At 39.7% G+C, this 23,678-nt stretch overlaps 1 protein-coding gene across 1 annotated transcript in view; it reads left to right on the top strand.

The window, feature by feature from the left end:
* Positions 1-23,678, top strand: part of RET (ret proto-oncogene) — a 76,804-nt gene that overhangs the window by 44,421 nt on the left and 8,705 nt on the right. The window contains exons 4-16 of the mRNA XM_042033647.1: positions 171-412; positions 1,433-1,634; positions 2,085-2,284; positions 6,535-6,793; positions 7,914-8,039; positions 8,836-8,946; positions 11,508-11,627; positions 12,839-13,095; positions 14,235-14,382; positions 17,555-17,662; positions 19,125-19,339; positions 19,437-19,559; positions 21,654-21,724. Of these exons, the coding sequence (XP_041889581.1) occupies positions 171-412; positions 1,433-1,634; positions 2,085-2,284; positions 6,535-6,793; positions 7,914-8,039; positions 8,836-8,946; positions 11,508-11,627; positions 12,839-13,095; positions 14,235-14,382; positions 17,555-17,662; positions 19,125-19,339; positions 19,437-19,559; positions 21,654-21,724 (2,182 nt within the window). The remainder of the gene's footprint in view (positions 1-170; positions 413-1,432; positions 1,635-2,084; positions 2,285-6,534; positions 6,794-7,913; positions 8,040-8,835; positions 8,947-11,507; positions 11,628-12,838; positions 13,096-14,234; positions 14,383-17,554; positions 17,663-19,124; positions 19,340-19,436; positions 19,560-21,653; positions 21,725-23,678) is intronic.

A 23,678-nucleotide genomic window follows, 5' to 3' on the forward strand; every position in this document is an offset into this window, starting at 1 on the left:
TTTCTCCCTACCCTAATATAACCACACAAGTTCCCTGTGTTTCACTTCTGTCTTTTATTGTGCAGTCATGATGTCCAAATGGATTTACTGGACTGCAAAAGAGTATTAAAGCCATCAGAGCCCTATGCTGGGAAGTGATTGTCCCTGTGTATGTTGTGGCTGTTTTGCAGCTGAAGGTGTTCCCTTTCGGTACAACGAGACCACCACCGGCGTGCAGGTGACACAGCGCCTGGATCGGGAGGAGAGAGAGAGATACGAGCTCATTGCCAAGTGCACCGTCAGGGAGGGATTCAGGGAAATGCAGGTTGAGGTGCCCTTCCTGGTCAATGTGTTAGATGAAGATGACTCTCCTCCCTTCCTTCCCAATGGCACTGATACCGCAGATGCTGTCGTGGAGTTCAACAGGAAAGAGGTAATGTTCTCCTTTACCTAGTCTCTGAAGTAGGAGCACAGCAGTGGGAGGCACAACTCCTGGGAAGCGTCGTGTTCTGCCTGAGTAATGGATCTTGGCAACGAGCCCATCACCACACCATGCTCTGCAGATCTGTGATTGTAAAATTCGTGTTTGTAGGATTCCTCTGCCCAAGTTATGTCTTACTCAGATCCCAAAGAAAGAGGAGTTCGAGTTAGTAATTAAAGAGTGTGAAGAAATTTGAGCAGTTTCCAAGGTCGGGATGGACAATAGCTGAATCTGTGGTCAGGATCGCTCTACGTCCCTCCGTACTGAGCTCTGCTCTGTTTTTTACAGGGTTGCTCCCCCCAGGGGATTAAAATTGTGTTGTTAGAGCAAGTGTATATGTGTATCTGTCCCATACATGCAAATCTGTGTAATATATCAGAGCTATGTTCAGAACATTTATTAGGATGCTGTAGAAGTTGATTTCTACAGGCAAACATTGCACCTGTGAAGTTTCCAGGCTGTTAATGGCAAGCTCCAGGATTTTGTTTTAATGGTGTCCTCCCATTTTTCCCTTACCAAGCCAAGCTGATCTTTCAAGAGGTCTGAATCCCTGGGTGGGCACACATACGCCCCTTGCTTTGGTAGAATACACAGGTGGGCTCTTTGGCTCTTCCATGGGAGCAATGACCCTTTATATGTCTATGGTATAGAGAAGACGTTTTTTGGGGGGGCATAAATGATGTGTGTTTCATGAGAGAACTTCTGTTTCCTAACGACAAGATGTCTTGTTAGTCAATTTTCCCTTCAAAGTACATTTTGATCATATTTGTGTCTGGAAGGGAGAAGACTGATTTTGGGAGTTTGCTGCCATCTCCTGACTAGAGCTAGTCTTGACAAGACACCTATGAATACATTTTCTTGGGTTTCAGTGGAAGTTGTAAGGTCTTGTTTGACCAATATTTTAATCTCCAAAACAGTTATCAGAAGAAAGCTTCAGGTCCTTCAGCAGTGCCATTTATTGTTTCCTTCCAGGGCACTGTTCTTTCCACGCTGACTGTATACGATGCAGACACCACACCTATTTATCCCCTTGAAAGCAGCAGAAAGAAATACACAGGAACCATCATTACTGATGATCTCTGGATCAGTGAAACATTTCGTGTAGAGCACATCTTTGATGAAATCCACTTCAGCCCAAATGGCAGCCAAGTGAGGGGAACTCGGCACGAGTACAGTAAGGACCCTTTCTTCAAATAAAGAAGTTGCTTGTTAGTAATTGACCAATAAGCTCTTTAACTTTTCCAAGCATTTTGTAAACATTGAGCCAAAGAAAGCTGAGAAATTTCAAGTAAAGTTTTAAATATGTACTGAAAAATGGAGCTTAAACTCTCTGGAACAGGGAGTGTATGGTATGATGAGGTATAAAATGATAAGCAAGAGCTTTTGATTATAGGATTCTCAGCTTGGTAGGTGGAAGGGAATAAGGCCTCCCAAACATCTTGAGTGACAGAGAGAATAACTGCATAAGAACATATTTCATATTTAACTCACCTTCTATTTCCCGTTAGGAAACTTGGATATGTATAATTAAATTTGCTACATCTATTTTTATTGGGCTTGCAGTATTAAAATATACATTTGCAGATAATGTGGTTTGCTAATAGACTAATCTTCTGCTTCACAGAACTGGTACTGAATAAAAGCATTTCAGTCACAGAGCATCGTTCCTTCCAGCTGGATGTTTTGGTGAATGACACAGAATTTCATGGCCCAGAAAGATCAGTGATGCTTCATTTCAATGTCTCCATCCTCCCTGTCAGCATTCAGTTTTCAAACATAACTTACCAGTTCACCGTGAACAGAAACGCTGAGCGCTTTGCACAAGTAAGAACCATGTTAATTATACATCCACTTTCTGATGGAGCTTAATAGCTGGATCACTGGGGCAAGATGCATTAAAGTGCTCATTGGTTTTAACTGTTTTAAGCAGAATCAATGAAAAATGTGGTATCAGTGTGATTGGTGCTGGATGTAGTAGGTAGCAGGTCGGCTGGGCACTACCTCTCCCACCATGTAATAACAGGAGCGGCCACACATGGAAGTACTAATGGAGAGAAATAATGTGTTGTGGACAGGAGGAGTTGCAACCATGTGTGGCTTAGGCATGAATAACAGGAACAATGTCAAGGGCAAAAAAAAAAAAAAATTGTCCAGCTATTGGAGTCTCAGTATATTAATGGCTTTTCTTTAGGTAATGGCTAGTTAGTAATTAATGTGTTTCCTAATTCAATTCTTGTTTTAGCTTAATCACCACCATTGCCATTAATAACGCTTTCCAGAGACACTTTCTAACAGGTTGACGTTAATCAGGTGAAAATTACAATGTAATTCCTATGGAACATGTACATTAATAAGGAACTAGTTCAGTATAATTAATATTATGAAAGTGAATGTTAAGAACATCAGTGATGAACCCTTTTGGGAGAGCTGCTGGAAAGTGTGCCTTGTAACTATTGTAGCAGAGAGGAGGACTGAGATTAAAATATGGTCATCCCAATGGCAGAGAAAACCAATTCGTTAGAAGACTTTTAAGAAAGAATTAAGTTTTATTAATCTTTAAGCCTCTGGCTAACTGTAAAAAGAAATAAAAAGGGAAGTTAGATATACTGCACTTTCTTATATTTAATCTGATGAAATGCATTGTGGCTTGATAGCTCTTCAGAGTACAGAACTGGCTGTATGCGACCAATAAAAATTCTACTGCTCTGACAAGGGACATTTTGTCCATAGTCTGCACTGAATATCCTAAATTAGAGAAAGGTACCAAGTGTGCTCACTTAGCAGCCTCACTACAAAAAGCTACTCCTTTATGACATTTCACGATGCCTTGTGGCTGCAGTTTTTCAATTTGTAGTCTGTTAGAAACTTCAGAGGATACTCTGTTCTTTTTGTGCAGATCAAATTATTTTTGATGTTAGGTTTGAGAGTTCTGTAGCACCAGCCTGTGAAAGCTTGACCCTCACCTGTTTCCTGGGGGTAGGGTGAAACCTGGGTTTCCCACTAAAAGAAATAATCGCACCGGTATGTAAGATACTCGTAGTCTAACTCTTGCATCTAGAAATGTGACCCAGTTGTATCTGTGTCACAACATGGCTGTAACTGAAACAAGTGTGGATGCTTACCTGTTAGGTATGTATGAATTTAGATCAATGAATTGGTTGGGTGTTATTCTTTGTGCATGTTTTTATATATAGGTGTATGCATACAGTATTATCATGAATGAATAAGTTTCAGACTAAATTTGGACAACCATGGTTATCTATGCATACCCTAGATTGCTTGAACACTTTAGTGTTAAAATCTGGGAGTATTTTTTTTAGTTTCAGAGTGCAAAACCAAAAAAAGCCCATTGACTTTTAAAGCTACTGGTTTTGAATGTTGTCATGAGAGTCAAACATCTGAAAAGGAATTTTAGGATCTTTGGAAACAGTGGTATTTCCCACCAATTGTTCAGTTTCACTGGGTGGCAGTAGTAGCAGGGAAAACTGTTCCTGGCAAGAACTCCAAGTCTCTGGGAAGAGATCTTTTCTCTTTGTGCTGCCTAAACACAAATTCACAAAGAGGTTCTGTTCTGATTCTTGAACAGCGAAGTGCAAAACTCATCCTGGCTCTGGAGATGGTGTTTTCAGTTAGTTAAAGTGTCATCCATTTACTTCTGAAACTGGGTTTGAATTTACAGTGTGCTCAGCTTGGAGCACAAGTCAGTGTAAGCAGTTTAGTCCCCAGCACTTCACATTATTAAAGTTGGCTGCATAATTAGCCTTGATGTGCCAGAGTAGTCAGGGAAAGTACTGGGCTAAATCAATATGAAGGCTGAACTGTCTCTTGCCCTAAGGAAAACACAGGAGCGTGAAGAAATTATTAACTGCTGGGCTGATGCCATTTGTCTGTTTGAGCAGCTAAATGAATTGAATAACAGAAGCACGGCCTGATGGTGCAGGCTTGCCCAGTGGCATTTAACTTATCAAAGGACTTAAAGCTCTATTGACATTTACTGAGACAAATGATGAATAACATTGGCTGAGATTTTTAGAGAGGTTATATGTCCAAATGTCCCTGGAATTCAGTGAAGAGGAACATTATCATTATCCAGACTTTATTAAACATTGGAACTCAAAAGATGGATTTTTCTGTTCTTATTTCTTATAATGGTATTTCTGTGTTAACTATTGAGAGTCTTGCAAATTGCACCTTTGTAGGTTCCTCCCCTGTAAGCTGATGTTAAACCTGACTACCATTTACCCTGATTACTTGATTTTTCACTCTCATGAGAAAGGGGAAGTAGCTGCTTTTACCTTTTTCCGCTGGAGTTGTGCTCTGCTGCACCTGAGAGCTGAGCTGGCTCTAGAACGTGTGGAGCAGAGCAGAGTTACAGGGCTGGGCTTTCCATAGTGGAAATCTGGCAAAAAGAGAAAGTCTGTCTTTTCTGTAGAAATTTTTTGAGGGAGGCCTTTATAGCTTCTCCTCAAATTATACAGGGAAAGCAAAACTGGTCAATGTGCTATTCTAAGGATAATCGGCTCTTCAGGGACCCTGAATTTATGGGGTCTTCTCCAAGCCCATTGAAGGAAATCGCTGTGATTAAAAAGGTGCCTGGAAACAGCAGTTATGACAGAGTATGCAGAAGGGGCAGTTTAATGTGGTCTTTGTAAAGGTTAATACCGTGGAACATCATTGTGTTCTCTTCCTGCCTCGAAGGAGCACCATCTGAGCAGTTGCAAAGCGCTGCCAGCTGCAGTGCAGCACCGAAGCTGCGGTGACGTGCTTCTGGAAGGGACATGTCTAGACCTTGTGTCTAGACAGAGTTTATGAACAGTGGAAATCTTTTCTTCTTCTTCCTGCCAGTCCCAGCATATTGTGGAGAGGAGACAGCCAGAAAGAAATGTCCTTGCTTCTGATGGCTTTAATAGTCTGTATTATCCTGCCACCAAAAAAACCCAACAGGAGTGGTGCCAAATGACCCATCAACGATGTGAATGGGAATAATTTAGATGAAGTGGAATCATCCTATAACAAAGTACTCTTCTAGAACTGCAAGGCTTCCTCTCTGACTTTAAATAGTCCAGGTTCATGGGAAGAAGTCTTAGTACAAAAAAACTTTGGTTTTTTTAAACATTCTTTAGTAAGAATGCTGAAACCAAGATGTACAGATACGCTTTTACCAGCAGTAGTGTTTCTTGAAAACATTTCTTAACTGCAGCATTTGAAAATAATCTATCACCAAGTTCCCTTCAATAGCACCCCACCCTTCACATTGTGGTTTTCCCTGCAAAGAAAGCCAATGCCTCTGGGCCTGATCGAAATCCCACTCTTGTAAATGGAAAAACCAAAGTGAGCTTTGGACCAGTTTCCAATAGGAGCTGGACAGGAGATGGGGCTTTACATTCCTGTGCTGCCTCTTAGATGATGTGTTTCAGACTGAGGAGTGTTCTGGCCTAGATACTCTGGCACACAGAAATATGGCATACCAACATATTTTCATTTTCAGATTAAAATGTTTTAAAATTACAGATGGGAAGCAATGAGGTTCTTGTTCCTTTTAAGGCTTTCAGAGAGCTCTGCTGGACAGAAACATTTTGACTGTAATATTATAAAAATTATGTAATAGTAATTTCTATGTTGTTTGAAAAGAGTCTCAGCTTTGTTCATGCTGAGCTCTTTGATTTCTCAAAGATGGCAAGAGTTTTTTTCACTGGTTAGCCTGGGACAGAGCAGGGGTTGAACTCAAAGTTTCCCAAATCGCAGCGTCTTGTTCTCACTGAAAACTGCTGACCATGAGCAGTAGGCACCAAATGCCACTGAGTCTCTGGGTCAAGGCTTTTTGCATTTCCACTGCTAGTCTGAAGACAGCAATAATGCTTTACCTCTCATTTTTACTGAGAATAAATCACATTTAAAGCATTTACATATTGCATTTATAGGAAAATAACAAATCTGTAAACCCCAAATAAATGCTGAATTTGGCAAGGTATAGTATGCTCCATTTTATTTCAGATATTTTTGAGAAGCACTAAACATTTTTTGTGTAGAGTTTCATTCCTGTCTGTGATTCCCTTGCTGGTGTTTGAGCCTAGATAGGAAAGATCTGCATTGAAAACTGCATGAAATTCCGTGGTGTGAACATCACCTACAAGTTGCTGTCCCCCAACGCGAGCTGCTATCCTGTCAGCATTCTGCAAGGCCGAGAAGACAAATATGGGACCCTCTATGTCAACGATTCCTCTGTGCTGTGCAGACCTGAATGCAGGGAAATACAGTACACTGTTCAAGCTACAGACAAGCAGAGCAGGAAACACACCAAAACCCTCCTCACTGTTGTCCTGGAAGGGACTCGTAAGTACCCCAGTCAGAACTATTTATTTATTAATGACTGTTACTGGTATGAGGTGATGCATTAGCAGGGTGATCTGTAAAATGATGGCATTAGCAATGAAAATGAATCTGAGCTACAAGATACAGATCATAGACTTTGGATTTTGAGTTTTGATTCAGACCTTCCTGGAGTAGATACTTGTTTGGAGAACTAATGCACAGAAGGGTGGGATATTATATGCAATTCATAATGTTCATCGTGACCTTTGATTTGGAAGAATCTTTAGTGTGTGTGTGACACCTTTATTTTGTATTTCACATATTCCTGTGGAAGAAAAAGTGTCTATAGGTGTATGTGTATATGTATATCTATCTATCTGTCTATCTCTTTGAAAAAGGAACTATCTGGCCTATGTATGTTTGTTCACTGATTTTTCTCCCCCTTCTCTCTACAATTTTTAAAAATAGTTTTCTTAAGGGCAGTGTGATGACCCACCCTTATGGGGAAGGAAGTTAGAAATATCCTGTAACAGCCACAGAGGAGGATTTCACTGGAAACATACTCATTTCTCTGCAAGCTATATTGCATTTTATGCAAAACCTTACAATTCTACCTCATAAACAGCTCTGTTACTTTTTGTCGGGTCAGAACTCCTATGCCAAGAGCAAATGGGTTGAAGAAAGAGAAAGAAAAACCTGCAGTGGACTTTTTTTTTTGTACAAGCCTCAAATTGTCTGAAAACACACATTTCTAGCTGGTGCTCTTTGGGCTACTACTGTGTTAGCCCCAGAGCTAAGTATTTTCCCTTGATTAAATGTTCTGTATGAAGCTCTAACTGTCTGTGGTCTCTGTTCTTCTGATACCAGTGTGTTTACACATATCTATAGTTCTAGGCCATGACAGTGTGCTATCAAGCAGACATAACCATGCCTTCATGATCTTGCTGTTTGTCTTTTATTTCACAGAAAAAAAACATCTGGGCTTTTCTTTAATGGTTATCTAAGTTTACTGATAATTGGGTCAGTCAGTTTTCAGTCTTTCACTGCTTTCTTCATCTTTCTTTCCTTCCTATCTATCCCTAAAAACAGGTTGACCTGCTTGACCTTGAGCTGACTTGCTTGTGTGTTCATTTCCCAACAGTTTTAAAAAAAGAAGAGGACTGCCCTGACTCTTGTGCTATGAGTAAGCACCGTGCTGAATGTGAAGAGTGTGGTGGCCTGGGAGTGCTAACAGGAAGATGCCAGTGGAGACAGGGGAGTGGAAAAGGTACATGTGTGTTGTGTGAAGTCAAACTTCTGTTCAGTTGTAATTGTGCATTTGACTTCCATAGATACAAACTGGTTTATTCTGGCTGGAAAACATGGTATGGTAAACTACACAGGAGCTGGGGCTAAAAAAAGTAGTCATAATACCCATATGAAGCATGCACTAGGAAGGAAAATGAGATGAAGTTGGAATGGTCATTCTGGATCTTGTCCCTGGTGGTGCTGAACACGATACATAAACCAGCATGTAGTGAGCTGAGCTTGCAGCAGTGTAACTGGAGCAAGTGCTGAGCAGGTGCACCTGGCAGACAGTGAGCACAAAGCAGTGTCACTTTTCTGTGGTCTGTAGCACAGATCTGATGGGTGACAGCACTTGACTCTTCCAGAACAATGAATCTGTGTCGATGCTTGATCCCTTCAAACTGCGTGTCATATGTTCTCTACAACCACTCTTAACCCTCATATTCAAGTGGGTGAAATTGTGTAGAGACATCCTCAGTTGTGAAAGCTGCTCTTCAGTCTCAAAGTGGTCAGTCAGCTCTTTTTCGAGCAGTATTCACTGTAACTGCAAGTGACATGACCAGAGGGCTGTCAAAAGCAGAAAAGATAGCAAAAAAAGTTTCTTCCTGTTGCTTTTATCTGTTTTCTTGTCTGTTACTTTAGCAGGTGTTTATAGTCATAGATGTTCATTGTAAAAGGCACCATAACCTGTGCTTTGGAGTGTCAGTGTGCCCTGAGAAGATGCAATGAACTTTTCATTCCTCGTGGTATTAGTGCAGCTGTTTCTCTGTTAACAGGGATCACCACAAACTATTCCACATGTACCCCGAGCATCAAGACCTGTCCGGATGGCATCTGTGATGTGGTGGAGGGCAGAGACCCGGCTGTGTGCCCCCAAGACTGCACAAGTAGGGAATGTTTTAGGATGGGCTTTTCTGTGTCACCTCTGATTGCTTCCCAGATTTCACTTTCCTGAGCACAGATGCTTTTACAAGCTCAACATCTTTGCATTGTCACGCTTGCATTTGAATCATACAAGCGAGTTAAGGTTATGGGGATTAACGTTGACCTTTTTTGAGCCAGGCAGATGACACCCATTGGCTGACTGATGGAGGGATAGGGTTTTCTCAGTAATTCCCGTTCTGCGCCCTGTTCATTCACTGGTGGTGTTTTTCAGTGGAGGTACTTGCTGAAGAGGTATAGGTTTTAGGCATGGTAATGTCCTACTTCCTGACTCAAGTACAGTATGATAGGAACCATGCCTATTTGAAGTCCTGGTTAAATAAGTAAGAAGAAATGAATTTTCATTTAAAGTAAATGGACAAAAGATCACCTGGGGAAATGTACCTGCCCTTTTTTGACAGGCGGCCATCAGAATGATCCAATGCCTTACCTAGTTGAAGATCCAGGCGAAGACTCACATGAACAGAATTTATGAAGGAAGAATTGAAATGCATTTGTGTTGGGTTTTTTTACATGAACACATTTTTCTACACTCCATTCATACACTTCTGAATACTTGCAAGTTCACAGCTCACCCTGAAGATACAAAGGGTAAAAAACCCTGTAATTCTCTTGAGCAATTTCCATTTTTTGTGATGATAATTTTTAAGTGGATCTTTTTATCCAACAGTCTGATTCAGGAATAAAGACATAGATGTTTCTTGAATGCATCTTCTGGCTGTGACTTTGTATAGTACAAGTTTGGATTTTAAAATGGAGTCTTGGAGGAACTAGCATTTTCTTACAGGCTGTGACTTAATGTTCTTCTATAAAATTAATTACTAAAGAGGCTTCTTTGTATTTCTTACATTCGAGAATAGATTGTGTATGGTAAATTAGTGTTATCAGAAAGATAATTATTTCATTAGAGTGCATAAAAACAATCCCTAGAGTGGCAGAAGTGCTTGAAGGAAATGCGAGTAACTTCTCTAATAATCTGAAAAGAATTCTTTATTGGTAATAATTGCAATAATTTGTCATTTTTAAAGTGGAAATATTTGTGCCCGGGGCTGCAATTCTGAAATATGTGCAACATATGCAACATCAAATGTTCTGCTCAATGGAAGCCTGAAAGAAATATTGTCTTACTAGATAATAAGCAGGCAAGTAAGACAAGTTTTCAGGATGTTATGTGTGCCCTTTTAACGCCTGAGTTGAATAATTGTATGCATGACTTGACACAACTCAGAACCTGGGCTGGTGCCCAAAAGCAGTATACTTGCAGACAAAAAAATGAGTGTATTCTGGGAGCTCAGAGCTGCAGGAATACCATTTTATCAGCTTTTACTGGCAGGGGACATTTCTTTGGGAATGGCAAACAATAAATAGAAATACCGAGATGTGTTAAGATCAAGGATATTCTTTAAATACAGACAGTTGTGAAAATACTTATGTTTGTAATTCATTTCTCATTATGATGGCTATGTCCTTGAGTCCCAAAATTGCTTTCTCGCAGTAACACTATGAATATTACATTCAAGGGCACTCAGCTGAAACAGCTGGTACTGAGGCTGTGCCTGTCAAACAGAGGCAACCTAACTGCATTCTGAGCAAGAGATTTTATGCAGTAAGCAACTGCTCAAGAACAGGTTAGATAGAACTGGCTCATTCCCTGCTCTTTTCTCTTCTTCCAGGTCTTCAAACATAGGCAGATATAAGTAAATACATATGATTTTCTGTGGCAAATGGAAACTTTTTATTTCATCACCTCTTCATGATGGAGGAAGTTGGCTGGGGAGAGATGGGGAGGATGATGAGTAATTTTTGGGAACACCAGTGCTTTTAAGTGTCAGCTCAGAGAGCAGTGACTCAGCGCAGTCGCTTCCAATATTAACCACCTGAGCTATCTGTAAAATGCTGTTTGTGATTAAGGCAGTTTAGAGATTAAAAATGTCACTACTAATGGTCATTTTTGTAGCATACGCAGAAAAAAATTATTTACTTGGAAATCCTGTTGTTACTCTGCATGAAGAACTCCTACTTGAAATCAAGAGTATGAGTTTCTGCACTTTTTCCCTAATATTAAATAATGCATTTTTAGATAGTGCAATTCATTTTTTTATCACTTAACCTGGTATTTGCTCTTAGTGCTTTGACTAGACTGTCCCATGGCATTTTGCAGAGGTGGTTAAGTGTCATTATCTCCATTTGGCAGTGGAACAAATGATACCTAGAACAGTAGGCTGACTTTTCCAAGGTAAGAGGAAATTGGCATCAGAACCAGGAATGGAACTCAGTAACTGCTAATGAGGACTAATGTTTAAACAGTGCAAGGTCCCCCCAGTTCAGGATCTCAGGAATTTCAGAATTTACAGTCTTTCATCTCTCTCAGGAGTCCCTGTCATTACTCCTGCACTGTGCTCCCCAGTCAAATTTCAGATTCATACGGGGGCAAACACATGAAAAACTGAGACTTTTCCTTTTAACTACATGTAAGGATCTTAGCCTGTTGTCTGTATTTGATTAGGTGGAAACATTATTGGTGGCCATGGGAAGGGCATTGGAAATCTTGGAATTAAGTCAGGACATGGGATCTGTTACTGCTTCCCAAGACAGAACTGTTATTGTGAGAAAGATGATATCAAAGGTAAGTCTAAACATTATCTGCTGTTTTCACAGTGATATTTTTCGCTGTATATGTCATGTGTATGTATACAACAGTCTACACTTGTGGCCATGTTAATAAGCAGTATCTTTGGTCAGAGACTGCTAATACAAGACTAGTGAAGAACTGGCACCTTGACATCTGCTATGGAGCCTGAAAATTTCCAGAGTGTGTTATTTATAGCCTTGGCTAAGGATTCTTTTTTATTCATTACTACATGATAAACAAGTCGGTCATCCTTTGATTTCCAGCAGCATTTGCATTTCAGTGAGACTTACCTGATATTTGCAGAGGCAGCCAGGAGAATTAGAATAATGATTTCTATTACTTTCAACTAATTCCAGCTTCCTGATAATTTCTGAAAATTCTCAGTTTCAAAATGTCAGAGACAACCAGCTCCCATGGTGTTAGGAGAAGTGCATTCTTTTTTTCATTGACCTTTGTTTAAATAGAAAAGCTTTGTGCAGTTGTTTGAAACAAATAATGGATATTTTAAGTTGTTTTTATTATGACTAATAATAAACATGACATGAAATAGTTTGCATCTTTAAAACTGAATTGTTTAGAATATATATAGAGAGTAAATTTTTAGTAGGCATAAGAAAGAAGGGAAGCATAAAGCTTCTTTTTTCTTTTTATTTATCTTATTTTTTCATTCTAGAAAGGCGGTGGTTTCACTTATTTCTGAAGTGCAGTGTGCAGATGTAGACAATTTATTATGTATCTGAAATCATATAATCCTGACCTTAGATACAACAGTGAAAAGGACATTATTTTGGATCTCACAATTTTTTGGGAGGTGAATCCCCTAGGGATGTTGTCTAGGGGCACACAAACTTAAAGCAACTTAGTTTCTGAAGTAAAACCTTAGGCTGGGGCCTAAACAGGAGAGTCAGAAGTAGCCAATATCTGTAAAGATGAGGAGCATGGGCTCAAGCTCTCTGTCCTTGCCTTTACATAGGCACTTAGGCAAACAGTTACTTGCTGGTACCCAAAATAAAAAGGAGTGGTAGGTGCAGTGGACATATTTGCAACTTCTCAGATTACACTGAATAATAGCTATTAAGTTTTTCTCTAGGTTTTTTAATTACTTTGAGTTGTTTTTATGTCACACCTGTGCAGGCTGTATGCCCTGCCAAATCAGAAGTGAGAGACCATAAGGAAAGTTCTAAGGAGCTCTTCTTTGTCCACAGAGCAACTGTGTGATGCTGTGTGCAAGGCCGTGATCACAGGGGCAGTGGCACTGTGCTTCGTCATCTCTGTGCTGGTTTCTTACTATTTCATCCACCGGTACCACAAGAATTCTCCCAAGCCGCCCATCGCCTCTGCGGAGATGACGTTCCGGCGCCCGGCGCAGTCCTACCCCATCAGCTATTCTTCCAGTAATGTCCGCCGGCCTTCCCTGGATTCCATGGAGAACCAGGTGTCGGTAGACACCTTTAAGATACCAGTAAGCCTGATGTCATTTTGCGCACTCTGTTTTGATGTCAGCCTTGTTTATGCATGCAGACGATGTTACAGAAATGCAGTCCATTCATGGCATGGAAACACCCATTACCTTCAAATAACAGCATTGGAAATCACGTGCACTGAAGATACTTCATGAGTAATTGGATAAACATTTTAATTTGCTCTATAAGGCCAGTACGTTCTTCCTTTTTTGTTATGCTTTAATATATTGTAACATTTTAGATCTAATTTAAGCCCATGATTTTTACTAATATAACTATATCTGACAGTACTGTGGTTTTACTTTTAACATTGTCCAGTTAAGTACTAATGATAAGCAGGTTTGTACTCTCTATGATGGGCCAAAGTACTACAACAAGGCTAAATTTAAAACATAACAAAAACACCCCTGCTGAGATGTCTTCCTGATTTCTGATACACAGATCTCAGTTGGTGTGGGAGTTTTACCCACATTTAAGGACTTTTGCCCAGTCATGCTGTCATAACTTTACTCTATTTTTTCCTGCTTTGAATCACACACTACCCAGGTTTCCTGCCTGATGGGGCATTTTCATGAACCAACATGGTAGAGAAACACTGCCACTTTATATGACATATAACATCAAATCTATTTGAATGTTAGATAGTGAAGTCTTCACAGAGCTTGTGCTCTGTTTGCTTTAGTTTCTTGTCTGGTTTGTATATCTGTTATCATTTTGCAACCTTAAGGCTTATTAGCACAAATTTTATAAGAGGATGATTGTTGTTGCTGATGAATTCTTAAAGGAAAGCCTTTTTCTCTGAGTAAAACTGATTTACTTCTCCATGGAAATCACATATTTGTAGTTATTCTGAAAGCAAGCATTTATCCTGTATCGCTTCATTTTTCATTTGTACCCACTTTCCCAGACCTGTATAATCCATTATCCCTACACTACATGTACAGCCTGTTTTGAAGGAGGTGTTTTCAGGTGAGGGAAAACACATTTGCAAAATACCTCAATATCCAGAAGCTTTTGTAAGAACGCACTGATAGCGATAGAAAGAGCAACCAAACATTGCACACTGCAGTGCACCTATATGAGGAATAGCCACTCCTTTCCTTGCTTCATCTTACAGGGTTTCTTTTCTCCCCTGCAGGAAGATCCAAAGTGGGAATTCCCTCGGAAGAACCTAGTTCTGGGCAAGACTCTCGGTGAAGGAGAATTCGGAAAGGTCGTCAAGGCAACAGCGTTCCGACTCAAGGGAAGGGCTGGCTATACCACTGTGGCAGTGAAAATGTTAAAAGGTACCTTTCCCATCTGGGCAAACTATTTGTGGTAACCTCTGAATGGATTTTAAGAGGGGCTAGTGTGAAAAAAAATGGTCAGCTAAAAAGCCACCAGTGTCACAGCCTCTATTTCTTCCAACATTCTAATATATTCTGACAGTCACAATCTGCAGATCTGTGACTTTAGCAGCTAGCATCACATTGATCCAAGTAAGTAATTCTAAATCATGATGTGCAAGGAGTCTCTGTCTTAACACAGCAAATGTATTTAATTTTGTTTGGCATTGATGGAAATACTGCAAGGGTTTGTTAAAGCTTTCTGATTTTTTTCCTCTATCCAGTTTCCTTCGACAAAGCTTTTTAAATAAATCGTGTTACAGTCATTCAAAGAGACAGAGCAGACACCTATTAAGTTACTCTTCTGATTGAGAAGTCTGTCTAGTTTTATACTTTCTGATCTGCTTTTCAATCACTAGGAGCTCTGTCAAAATGGCTTGAGTAACCCAGTGCTGTCTGCTGCTATCTTCAGTTTTCCCTAAGACTGTAAGCCTGGGGGAAGCAAAGTGTGCCTAGATAATGTTAAGATGACAGTATGAGACCTTGCACTGAACCAGTCACAGCCACTTATCGGTAAAAGCATGTCATTACAGGAAAATGTTATACTTCTTATTACCATTTCTGTTATATTCAAAGCATATCTGCTGCTCCTTGACAGGGAAGATGCTGCATATCCCACCACTTTACCTAAGAAATAAATGCATTATGCAGTGCATGCCTTCATTGCAAGAGTTTCAGTGCACAATAGGTCGTATGGAGGATGTCTAGGAACTTAGATTTTTCAGAAGTGGAGATTAATTAACGATTACTTGTAATACTCAAGTAGTGACCTGTATTGTATCGTTGTCAAGACAATAGTCACCATTTCATCTCATGTTTTTTTGTGCACTCAGTGACACTGCTTTTTCTAGCACATTTTCATCGATGTGTGACTGAGTTCAGATTCCAAGACATAGTAGTAAAAACGTTGCTTTTACTTGCAGATGGTTTGACATTCAGTTGTCCCTAGCTATTATGAAGGAAAGAATTGACAGAATTGACAATATGAAGGAGTGAACCTTTATCTTAAGCTCCTTATTTTAATAAATTGATCTGACATTTGCAGTAATACCTCAGGCTCTAATGAATCCCTCTGTAATGTAAATTAAATTGAAGATAGTCACCTGAAATTCCATTTTCCATCTTGACTGTGGAAAACATTTGTCATTCTGCAAATATTTATGTACTATTACTGGCTTAACTTCACAGCTCACACATGACAGCTGAAGCATAAGGAGCAGTGCATTAGCTTTGAGTGGCCTTTGCAGTGCTGCCAGGAAGTACAAAGGACAGTTATTTTGGATCAGGCCAACACTACCCATTCTTTCCCTGTAACAGATGCAAAGCAGGTCATTTGTTCAAGTGTTCATGACTGTTTTACACTGACTGATCTCTAAAAGGCAGTGGTAGGTACACCAGTTAATGGGTGTTAATGGGGAAGCCTCTTCTTACCTAAAAGGTATCTCCTGCCTGGGCTGGGTAGATGGGCACAATTTGGATAAGAACAGACCAGGGCAGGACTCTCTCTACTGTGACAACTTGGCATTATGTACTGTGGAGGGAACAGGGAGCAATTAGCTGAGCCAAAACAGTCTTGGAGCTATGGATGGAGGTTTAAAGGAACAGATGGACAATTTTTTTCAGGCCATTATTGCCCCTTTTCTCATATGAATTAAATTTGACCTCCTGCCTGATATGAATGCTCTCATTACAATAAAATTAAAGGGGAAAACACCAACCAATATATAAATACAAATTATTCACAATTTGTTAAAACAAGGGGCATAAAGCTTTAGAGTTAAATGTCTCAATTTAAAGTTAGTTTTTTCAGCAGACAAACAGGCATGGTATATGGGGAATTTTGTTCTGTTCTGTTTGTTCACATCATACAGCTCTAGAACTACAAAAATAGGACTTTTCTTACAGGCATTAAGTTGACATTCTTAATTTTTGTTTTACATAAATACGTGGTTTTTGTAGTCTTTATCAGTAGTGAGGGACCAACTGATACTGTGCTCCCTGGGGTAGAAGATTCTCTACTCTGAGTGGAGATTCAGAGTACAAGATAATATCAGGCAGATACAAACATACAGTAGAACAGAATAACAATTTTCTTAACCAGGGCAAACTGGTCTCACGTGAATAGGCAAATAAATCCTTTGGTGCTCACAGCCTTTATGAAAAAACCATACAGTATAGTACCAAAGAGTAGAAGGCAAACTTGTTTTTATTATCCTTAAGTCAGGATGAACACATCCTTGTCAATGCCCAGTAATTACACTGGAAGAGCTGTCCAGGCCGGTTCTGTGTCAGATTAAGGATGAGGAAGAAGAAGGGTTATCTCTGACCTGTGGTGTCTTTATGACTAGGGATCTCCTTCAAGGCCCAGTGCACTCAAAGAGGAAGCTTGTCAGTCTGAAGTATTCTGCAAAAAGACAAAACACTTGAAAGGCTAAGAAAGCCTCTAGGGGCCATATGTTGCCACATGATTCTCACTGGCATCAGTGAAGTCTGCATACATGTCCTCCAGTAAAAATCAGTCTGAACTGTACATTTAGCTTCTGAACTCTAAATATGGATGAATGCTACAAGAGTAGACCAGCAGATTAGTGGATTTTTACTCTGTTGGAAAATGTATTCAGGACAAGGAGTGAGTCTTTTTTTGTTTGATCAACGTGACATCTTGGCTTTCATATGCTTCTGAAGCTCTTATTGCACTGATTCACCTTAGGAAGTTGCTTTAGAACAATAGAAAAGGCCTGTAATAATTTCATGGCATCTTTAAGACATTACAGACTCTGGTCCTGATTCTTGCCTGACGTCCTTGTTCTGTAGTCATTTGTATCAGGGCAGAGCAATGCTTGGAGCAGGCTGCTACCAAGCCAGAGCAGCAGCAGTCACGTTCACTTGGTTCTGATGTGAATGACTGCAGGACACTGGAGATGGGAAAATTTCTCTCCTGTGGGGAAGTATGGAGTTTTCCAGCCTCTTGTTAACGCCAGGAGAGATGGTAGATGTCATACTTCAGACGGTACACAGAGAACTCTTGAGGGATGCTTTGCTAACCAAAATTGTGTTTGGTCACTTTCTGCAGAAAATGCTTCCCAGAGTGAGCTGCGAGATCTCCTGTCAGAGTTCAACCTTTTGAAACAAGTCAACCATCCTCATGTCATCAAACTTTATGGAGCCTGCAGTCAAGATGGTAAATATTAAAAGCTCATTATTAAGATAAAACCATCAAGAAAGGAAATAAAATTCAGTTAGTTGATGGATTTCAACAACTGCTTAATAATTGCTGAGCACCTTTTGAATTTGCTGTTGGCTGAAAAAAGAGGGATATCTAAAAAAACGGTATTTGAAAGGAAGGGGAAATACTAATTCAGTGTAACTAAGCATTCTTCCTGTGGTTTTCTTCAATGCACATTTTGATTCTGAAGCTATTTTAAATTAACAAGTCTCCTACAAATTCCCTTCCAATCAATATATATTTGTATATTATGTTAAGAATCAGTAAGTGTTTTCAAATATGAGGTATATTTCAAGTTTAATTTAGTTTTCGTTATTATTATTATTTATGCTAAAACAATGCAAAAAGGTAACTACACGCATATACAGATATAGCTGGATAGTTAGGTTGATACGCAGTTTTCCTCCACTCTCATGAAACTGTTGTCTCCCTGTTGTTATGAAATGATTTCTAAAAGCCACAATCATCAACAGGTATATTTCAAGGGGAAAAATCTGCAGACGCATGTATTATAAATTCCCAGTGAAGCAAATTTTGTTGTGTACAGGAATTGCTCATTTTAAATAAAGTGGCATGGCAACATTCTCTTCCTTTTGCATCTGCAGTTGTGCAGCCTAAAATCACAGTATGGATTCTGCAACCTCGGGCAAAGGCCTGCCTTCTTTGCCCACCCAGTTCTGTTGCAATTGTCTCTTTTAGTTGTAGACAGAATATAATTCAGGAGTGAGTCATCTCTGAGTCTTAGTAAGGTAATGAACCAGTGGGGCGGGTTATTTTTTTTTTCTTTTCAGTGCAATGTGTTTTTTCATCCCAAAGGAAGTGAAATGTTTCTGAGTCACAGGCTTTTAATAAATATCAAGTTAATTCATTAGCGTATGAGGTAGGAGGGCTTTGATACAGCAGACAAATGTATTTAGCATGACAGCACTGAGAAGGTATTATTCATGTGGTTAATGGGGAGGAGAAATTAATGGTTTGTAATGCCAGAATGTTTCTAAGTGCTCTCAAAAGGCACCTTAAACACAGTGCTGGAATTAGCAGATGATTTGAGCTCAGTATCACAAGCTCAAGAAGATTATTTTTATTTTAAAGTTTCTCTAAGTTAGGCTGTTTCACAGATCCTATTTGTGTGAAGGTCATCTGGTTTTTTGGTCTCAGATTATCTAGATGAGGGAATATAGGCAAGAGGCAGCATTGTGCTTTGATTTAACTTGAAATTCATTCTCTTCGCATAGAGGATCTAAGCTAAAAATGTTCTTATTTCATGGCTGACTCAGTGCTTTTTACATAAAGGGCAGAGGTGTTTGGAGCCTCCAACTGTTGAAAACAATGTGCTGATTAGAAGAGAGACTTGTTTAAAAAGCCCCTCTAAAATGGTTATCTATTAATTGTTTACTGACCTGTGTGTTTATTTCAGGCCCACTGTATTTAATTGTGGAATACGCCAAATACGGCTCCTTGCGCAGTTTCCTCAGGGAAAGTCGAAAAGTAGGCCCGAGCTACGTGGGCAGTGATGGCAACAGAAATTCCAGTTACTTGGATAACCCTGATGAGAGAGCCTTAACAATGGGAGACCTGATATCGTTTGCATGGCAGATATCCCGAGGGATGCAGTACCTTGCAGAGATGAAGGTAGGGCAGGGCAGTGGTGATCTCAGCATGTGGTAGATGTGGAGCAGCTGGTTCCTCCACAAGAAGCATAAACACTCCTGTTGTTTCCTTCCAAAAGCTTGTGCATCGGGATTTAGCAGCCAGGAATGTGTTGGTGGCAGAAGGGCGCAAAATGAAGATTTCTGATTTTGGCCTCTCACGTGATGTATATGAGGAAGATTCGTATGTAAAGAGGAGCAAGGTACAGTGCACATTAAAAGCAGTAGTTGAAATTATTGCCTAATCAAGAAAATGAATTTATACTGTGGGACTTGAGCATGGCTGAAAAGGATAATTGCTATTTTTATTTACTTAAATATTTTGAGGAAATAAAAATGACAATGAAGCAAAATTATGAGATTAATCAGTGGGATAGCAATCCATATATATACGTAAAATATAGATTGTCTTTAAGTAACTATTACCTCTTCCACTCTTTGTTTATTCAGTCCTCTCATTCCACTCCTTATTTATCCAGTTCTTCATCAAACTACATGAAAACACAAACAAAAAACCCCATCTTTTTTCTCTCTTTCTATTTATAATTAAAAATATGAACTAAAAGTACCAAGGAGTTGAAAAAGGTATAGACAATTTATATCAAGTTCCTAATTTCAGGAATGATCTCTTATATGCAGAAGACCTGAAGCAAAGCCCTCTTGTAAATACTTCTAAATGTATGAAAGATGCTAAATTAAAGTGGTACATTACAGGTCAGGGTAGTTGAGGAGCTCATGATATCTGCTGGAGGTTATTTAAAGCAGTTGTCTTTCTCCTGCAACAGTAAATTATTGTTGGGTGCCTGGACAGTCCTGTCTTCTCACAGTGCTCATGGCAGGAGACAGCACAGGGTAATGTTTCACCTGCAGGACTGTGAGAGTAAATTTGATGCAAAGGCCAGTTATTATGTTACTGCTTTCCTACAGTAAAGAAAAGAGAAATGCTTGAGCATTATAACTTCGAGACTAGGAGGGTAAGGCTTGCTGGTTATTTATTCTTTTGACAGCTCCTGTCAAATACAGCAAGGTAAATCCTTTCTGCCTGTTCGCATCCACCTGTCGCTGACACCAGCAGAACTTCCACAAGTCACTCCTGGGCTAGACTGTGATGTTCATGACCACAGCTTCCCGCTGACTTTGTCAAACGAGCAGTGGTGGTTCAGTTCCCTCTATGGCTTAATATGAAAGAGTTGCCAACTCTCAAGAATTTTTTTGCGTGTGAAAATCTTAAAATTTTATGAGAAGATTTCCATAAATACTGTGAATTTTTAGTTCAGCTTTCCCTGTTTTTAAAGGCCGTTTTGTGTGAATGTTTCATAAGTCAAAATAAGAAAAAAAAAAACTTCTAGAAGACATGATCTTACCTAAAAGGGCATTGCCATGTTCATTTGGCTATCTTCTGATGGATGTGTTTTTACATTATTTATACCAGGTGCTCCGTATTTTAAGAGTAATGCATTTACATAGAGGCAGTTCGGCAGTTTAGTTTCATCAGTTTAGTTTCATTTGGTGGGGCATGATGTACTGAGCAGATATTTGCTCTTTACTTCTGAGACACTTGTCACTGTAGTATTATTCAGAGCCTAACAAGCATCTGTCTGCTTGCATGGGGAAGCAGGGAAAAGAGGAATTTGAGTAGGAAGAACAAGTGTCAAATCCAACTGAAATAGTTTTTGCATAGATATATATGAATTTAATGAGAATGAGAAGTAAGGCATATGAATGCTAGTCATATTGTGAAGGTTATGAAATATCTTGGAAATTTTGCAAATCTAGGTTTTCATTAATATTTGGGGTGGTTTTCTCAGATTTTCTCAGGGAATTTCTTCCAGTGAAAAGAGCAACTTACAGATTCCATTTAGAAACTAGTAACCAAATATCCCTGTCCAGGTTCAGTTCTGAAACCAGAGGTAACTGTAACATCCAGGTGCTTCCATTTATGCATCATCCCTGGAAAAAATGAGATAGCTCTTCCTCTTTAACCATCATTCCTCATAGTTTTTGCATTTGCACATTTTCAAAGTTCTTTGTTAAGAGTTGAATTAACTTAAACTGGTGACCGCCGCTTATTGAACATAATTAGATTGCTGAAGTGTGTGAAAAGACATGAATGAGTGATTTTAAAAACTCTTACAGTTATTCTCCTCACTGTTTTTCATATGAAATGCCAAATCATTAAGCCCATTGGCAAATGCTGTAGTATGGATAGACTGTGTTTTATCATTTTGAAGAAAAATACCTTGTTTTCTCACTTGGAAATTTAATTTTCTGACCATTACTGCTTTTTTACCTTCTAGGGTCGAATCCCTGTGAAATGGATGGCCATAGAGTCCCTATTTGACCATATCTACACCACACAAAGTGATGTGTAAGTGTAAATTCTTGAATACTTTCTGGCTTGTGTGCTTGTTTACGGAGCTGGGGGAGGAAGCACAGCAAGGTATGTAGGAGTCAAAGCTGTTACTCTTGGAAAGAAACATGAAGGAAGTCTTGGGTGGCACCATCAACTGGCAGTGATACCTAAGAATTTTGCTGTTGAATTAAATCTGAATAAAAGATTATCAGAGGTATTTGTAATTCCTGTTGAAATCAGCAAGGGTTGGATCTGTTCATTTGACATGATTGACTTTGAATATATAGGCACAAGTTAGTAGAGGTTGCTACAGATAATGGTGATACCTGAACTTCTCAGTGCTGTTCATCACTTGCCTGTAATACTGGGTGATGGGTGAGGGATGCAGTGAAAGAAAGGAAGGGGAATTTTATGCCTCACCTCTCTCCTATTGAAATCAATGACAGAACTCCAGTTAAATTTAATGCCAGTCAGCTCAATCCAGTTTCAGTGCCAAGATACAAGCTCATTTTCATGATTAGGGAAACGGAGACCCTGAAGATGGATATGCTGTAACCTCCACATGTGATGAAGAGGAGGCAAAGCAACCACAGCTAAGCTGTTCCCATGTCTGATAAGCATGGAGCCAGGCAGAGGAGAGTTTGTAGACACATTTTTAATTCAGGATCAGATACTTTCATTTCTTTCTCTCTAGGGTGAACAATGCTTGTGACTAGTCACCAGGCAGACACTAAGGATTATTTATTTAGGAGAAAAACCTCCAAAGGACTGTAAAAGCCACAGTACTTAGGCCTGATTTTCTAATAGGTAGCATCTTGATACCTTCTAAGTTTGCCTTGAAAGAGAGCATCTGACTAAAGTAATGTTTTTGTTGCACTCAAATGGAGTAAAATGCCGATTTGGGTGGCATGGCACTTCAAGAGGAAAAACACTTTGATAATAGCAGTATGTCGAAATACGCACCTTTAGATTTGTACTTCTAAAATTATTACCCTTCGCTTTTTACTCTGCAGGTCAGAGCAGTTCTAGTGAAATAAAATATTTTGCATGGCTTGGAAATTCCTTACAAAATGAATTTCCAAAGTATTTTCCACTGGAGTAAGAAAAGAAAAAAATAGGGATAATTCTTGAGAGAATGTCACTTTTATTTAGGTCAGCTTACAGGTTTTTCTGGGTCCCTTTTTATCCTCCTCAGAGCACCCGTTGTGCTGACTTGCTTCTTTAAAGTTACTTTTCCCAGAGAATCATTTAAATTCCTTTAAAAACTTCTTAGCATATTTTTAATTTCTTCATTTTCTTCAAAACAGTTTTGTCACTATGGTTTGGGGTCAGAACAGGTTGTGTTGTCATGTAACTGCCTCTTCTTTGATTGCTGATTGATCATCTGGATCCAATAGCATTCCTCCCATTTCGTTTTCCTGATGGACTGCTATTAAGTAAGCCCAGGAGCCTGTTTCTTCTCCGTGGCATCCAACACCATGCAGAGATTGCCCAGCTGGCATCAAGCAAGCAAGCTCAAAGCCCTGGGCAACACAGTGTGCTGGGGCTGTGTAGCTTCCCTGCTCCCCAGGGCTGCCTTAGGATCTCCATGTCGAGCTGTGCTGATTGAGCAGCTTTCCTGGAGATGCCTCAGGAGCCCGGCACTGTGCTGTGCACGTGTGCTCCATGCAGTGCCAGAAGGGGTCCAGGTGTCTGCTGTGTTTACACGGTGCCTTTGACTCACTGCTGGGTCACCTTTGCTGTGTCATTGTATGGGAAATCATCTAAGATGCTGTGTAGCAGCTCCTAGTTTAGCCAGGTTTCTGCAGAGCAGAACTGAGACATGCACACACACACACAGAGTTGCAGAGCAAATCCTCTCCAGCACCAGGTTCCACGATGACATTTCAGCAGCAGCAGACTGATCAATGAAGTACTTCTTTTGCAGCATTGATTGATATTTTTAGATAATTGCACTCTGAAAATATTA

The sequence above is a fragment of the Corvus kubaryi genome, unplaced genomic scaffold, assembly GCF_017639235.1.
Source record: "Corvus kubaryi isolate FWS band 111438036 unplaced genomic scaffold, C.kubaryi_AGA036_p1.0 37357, whole genome shotgun sequence".
NCBI lineage: Eukaryota > Metazoa > Chordata > Aves > Passeriformes > Corvidae > Corvus > Corvus kubaryi.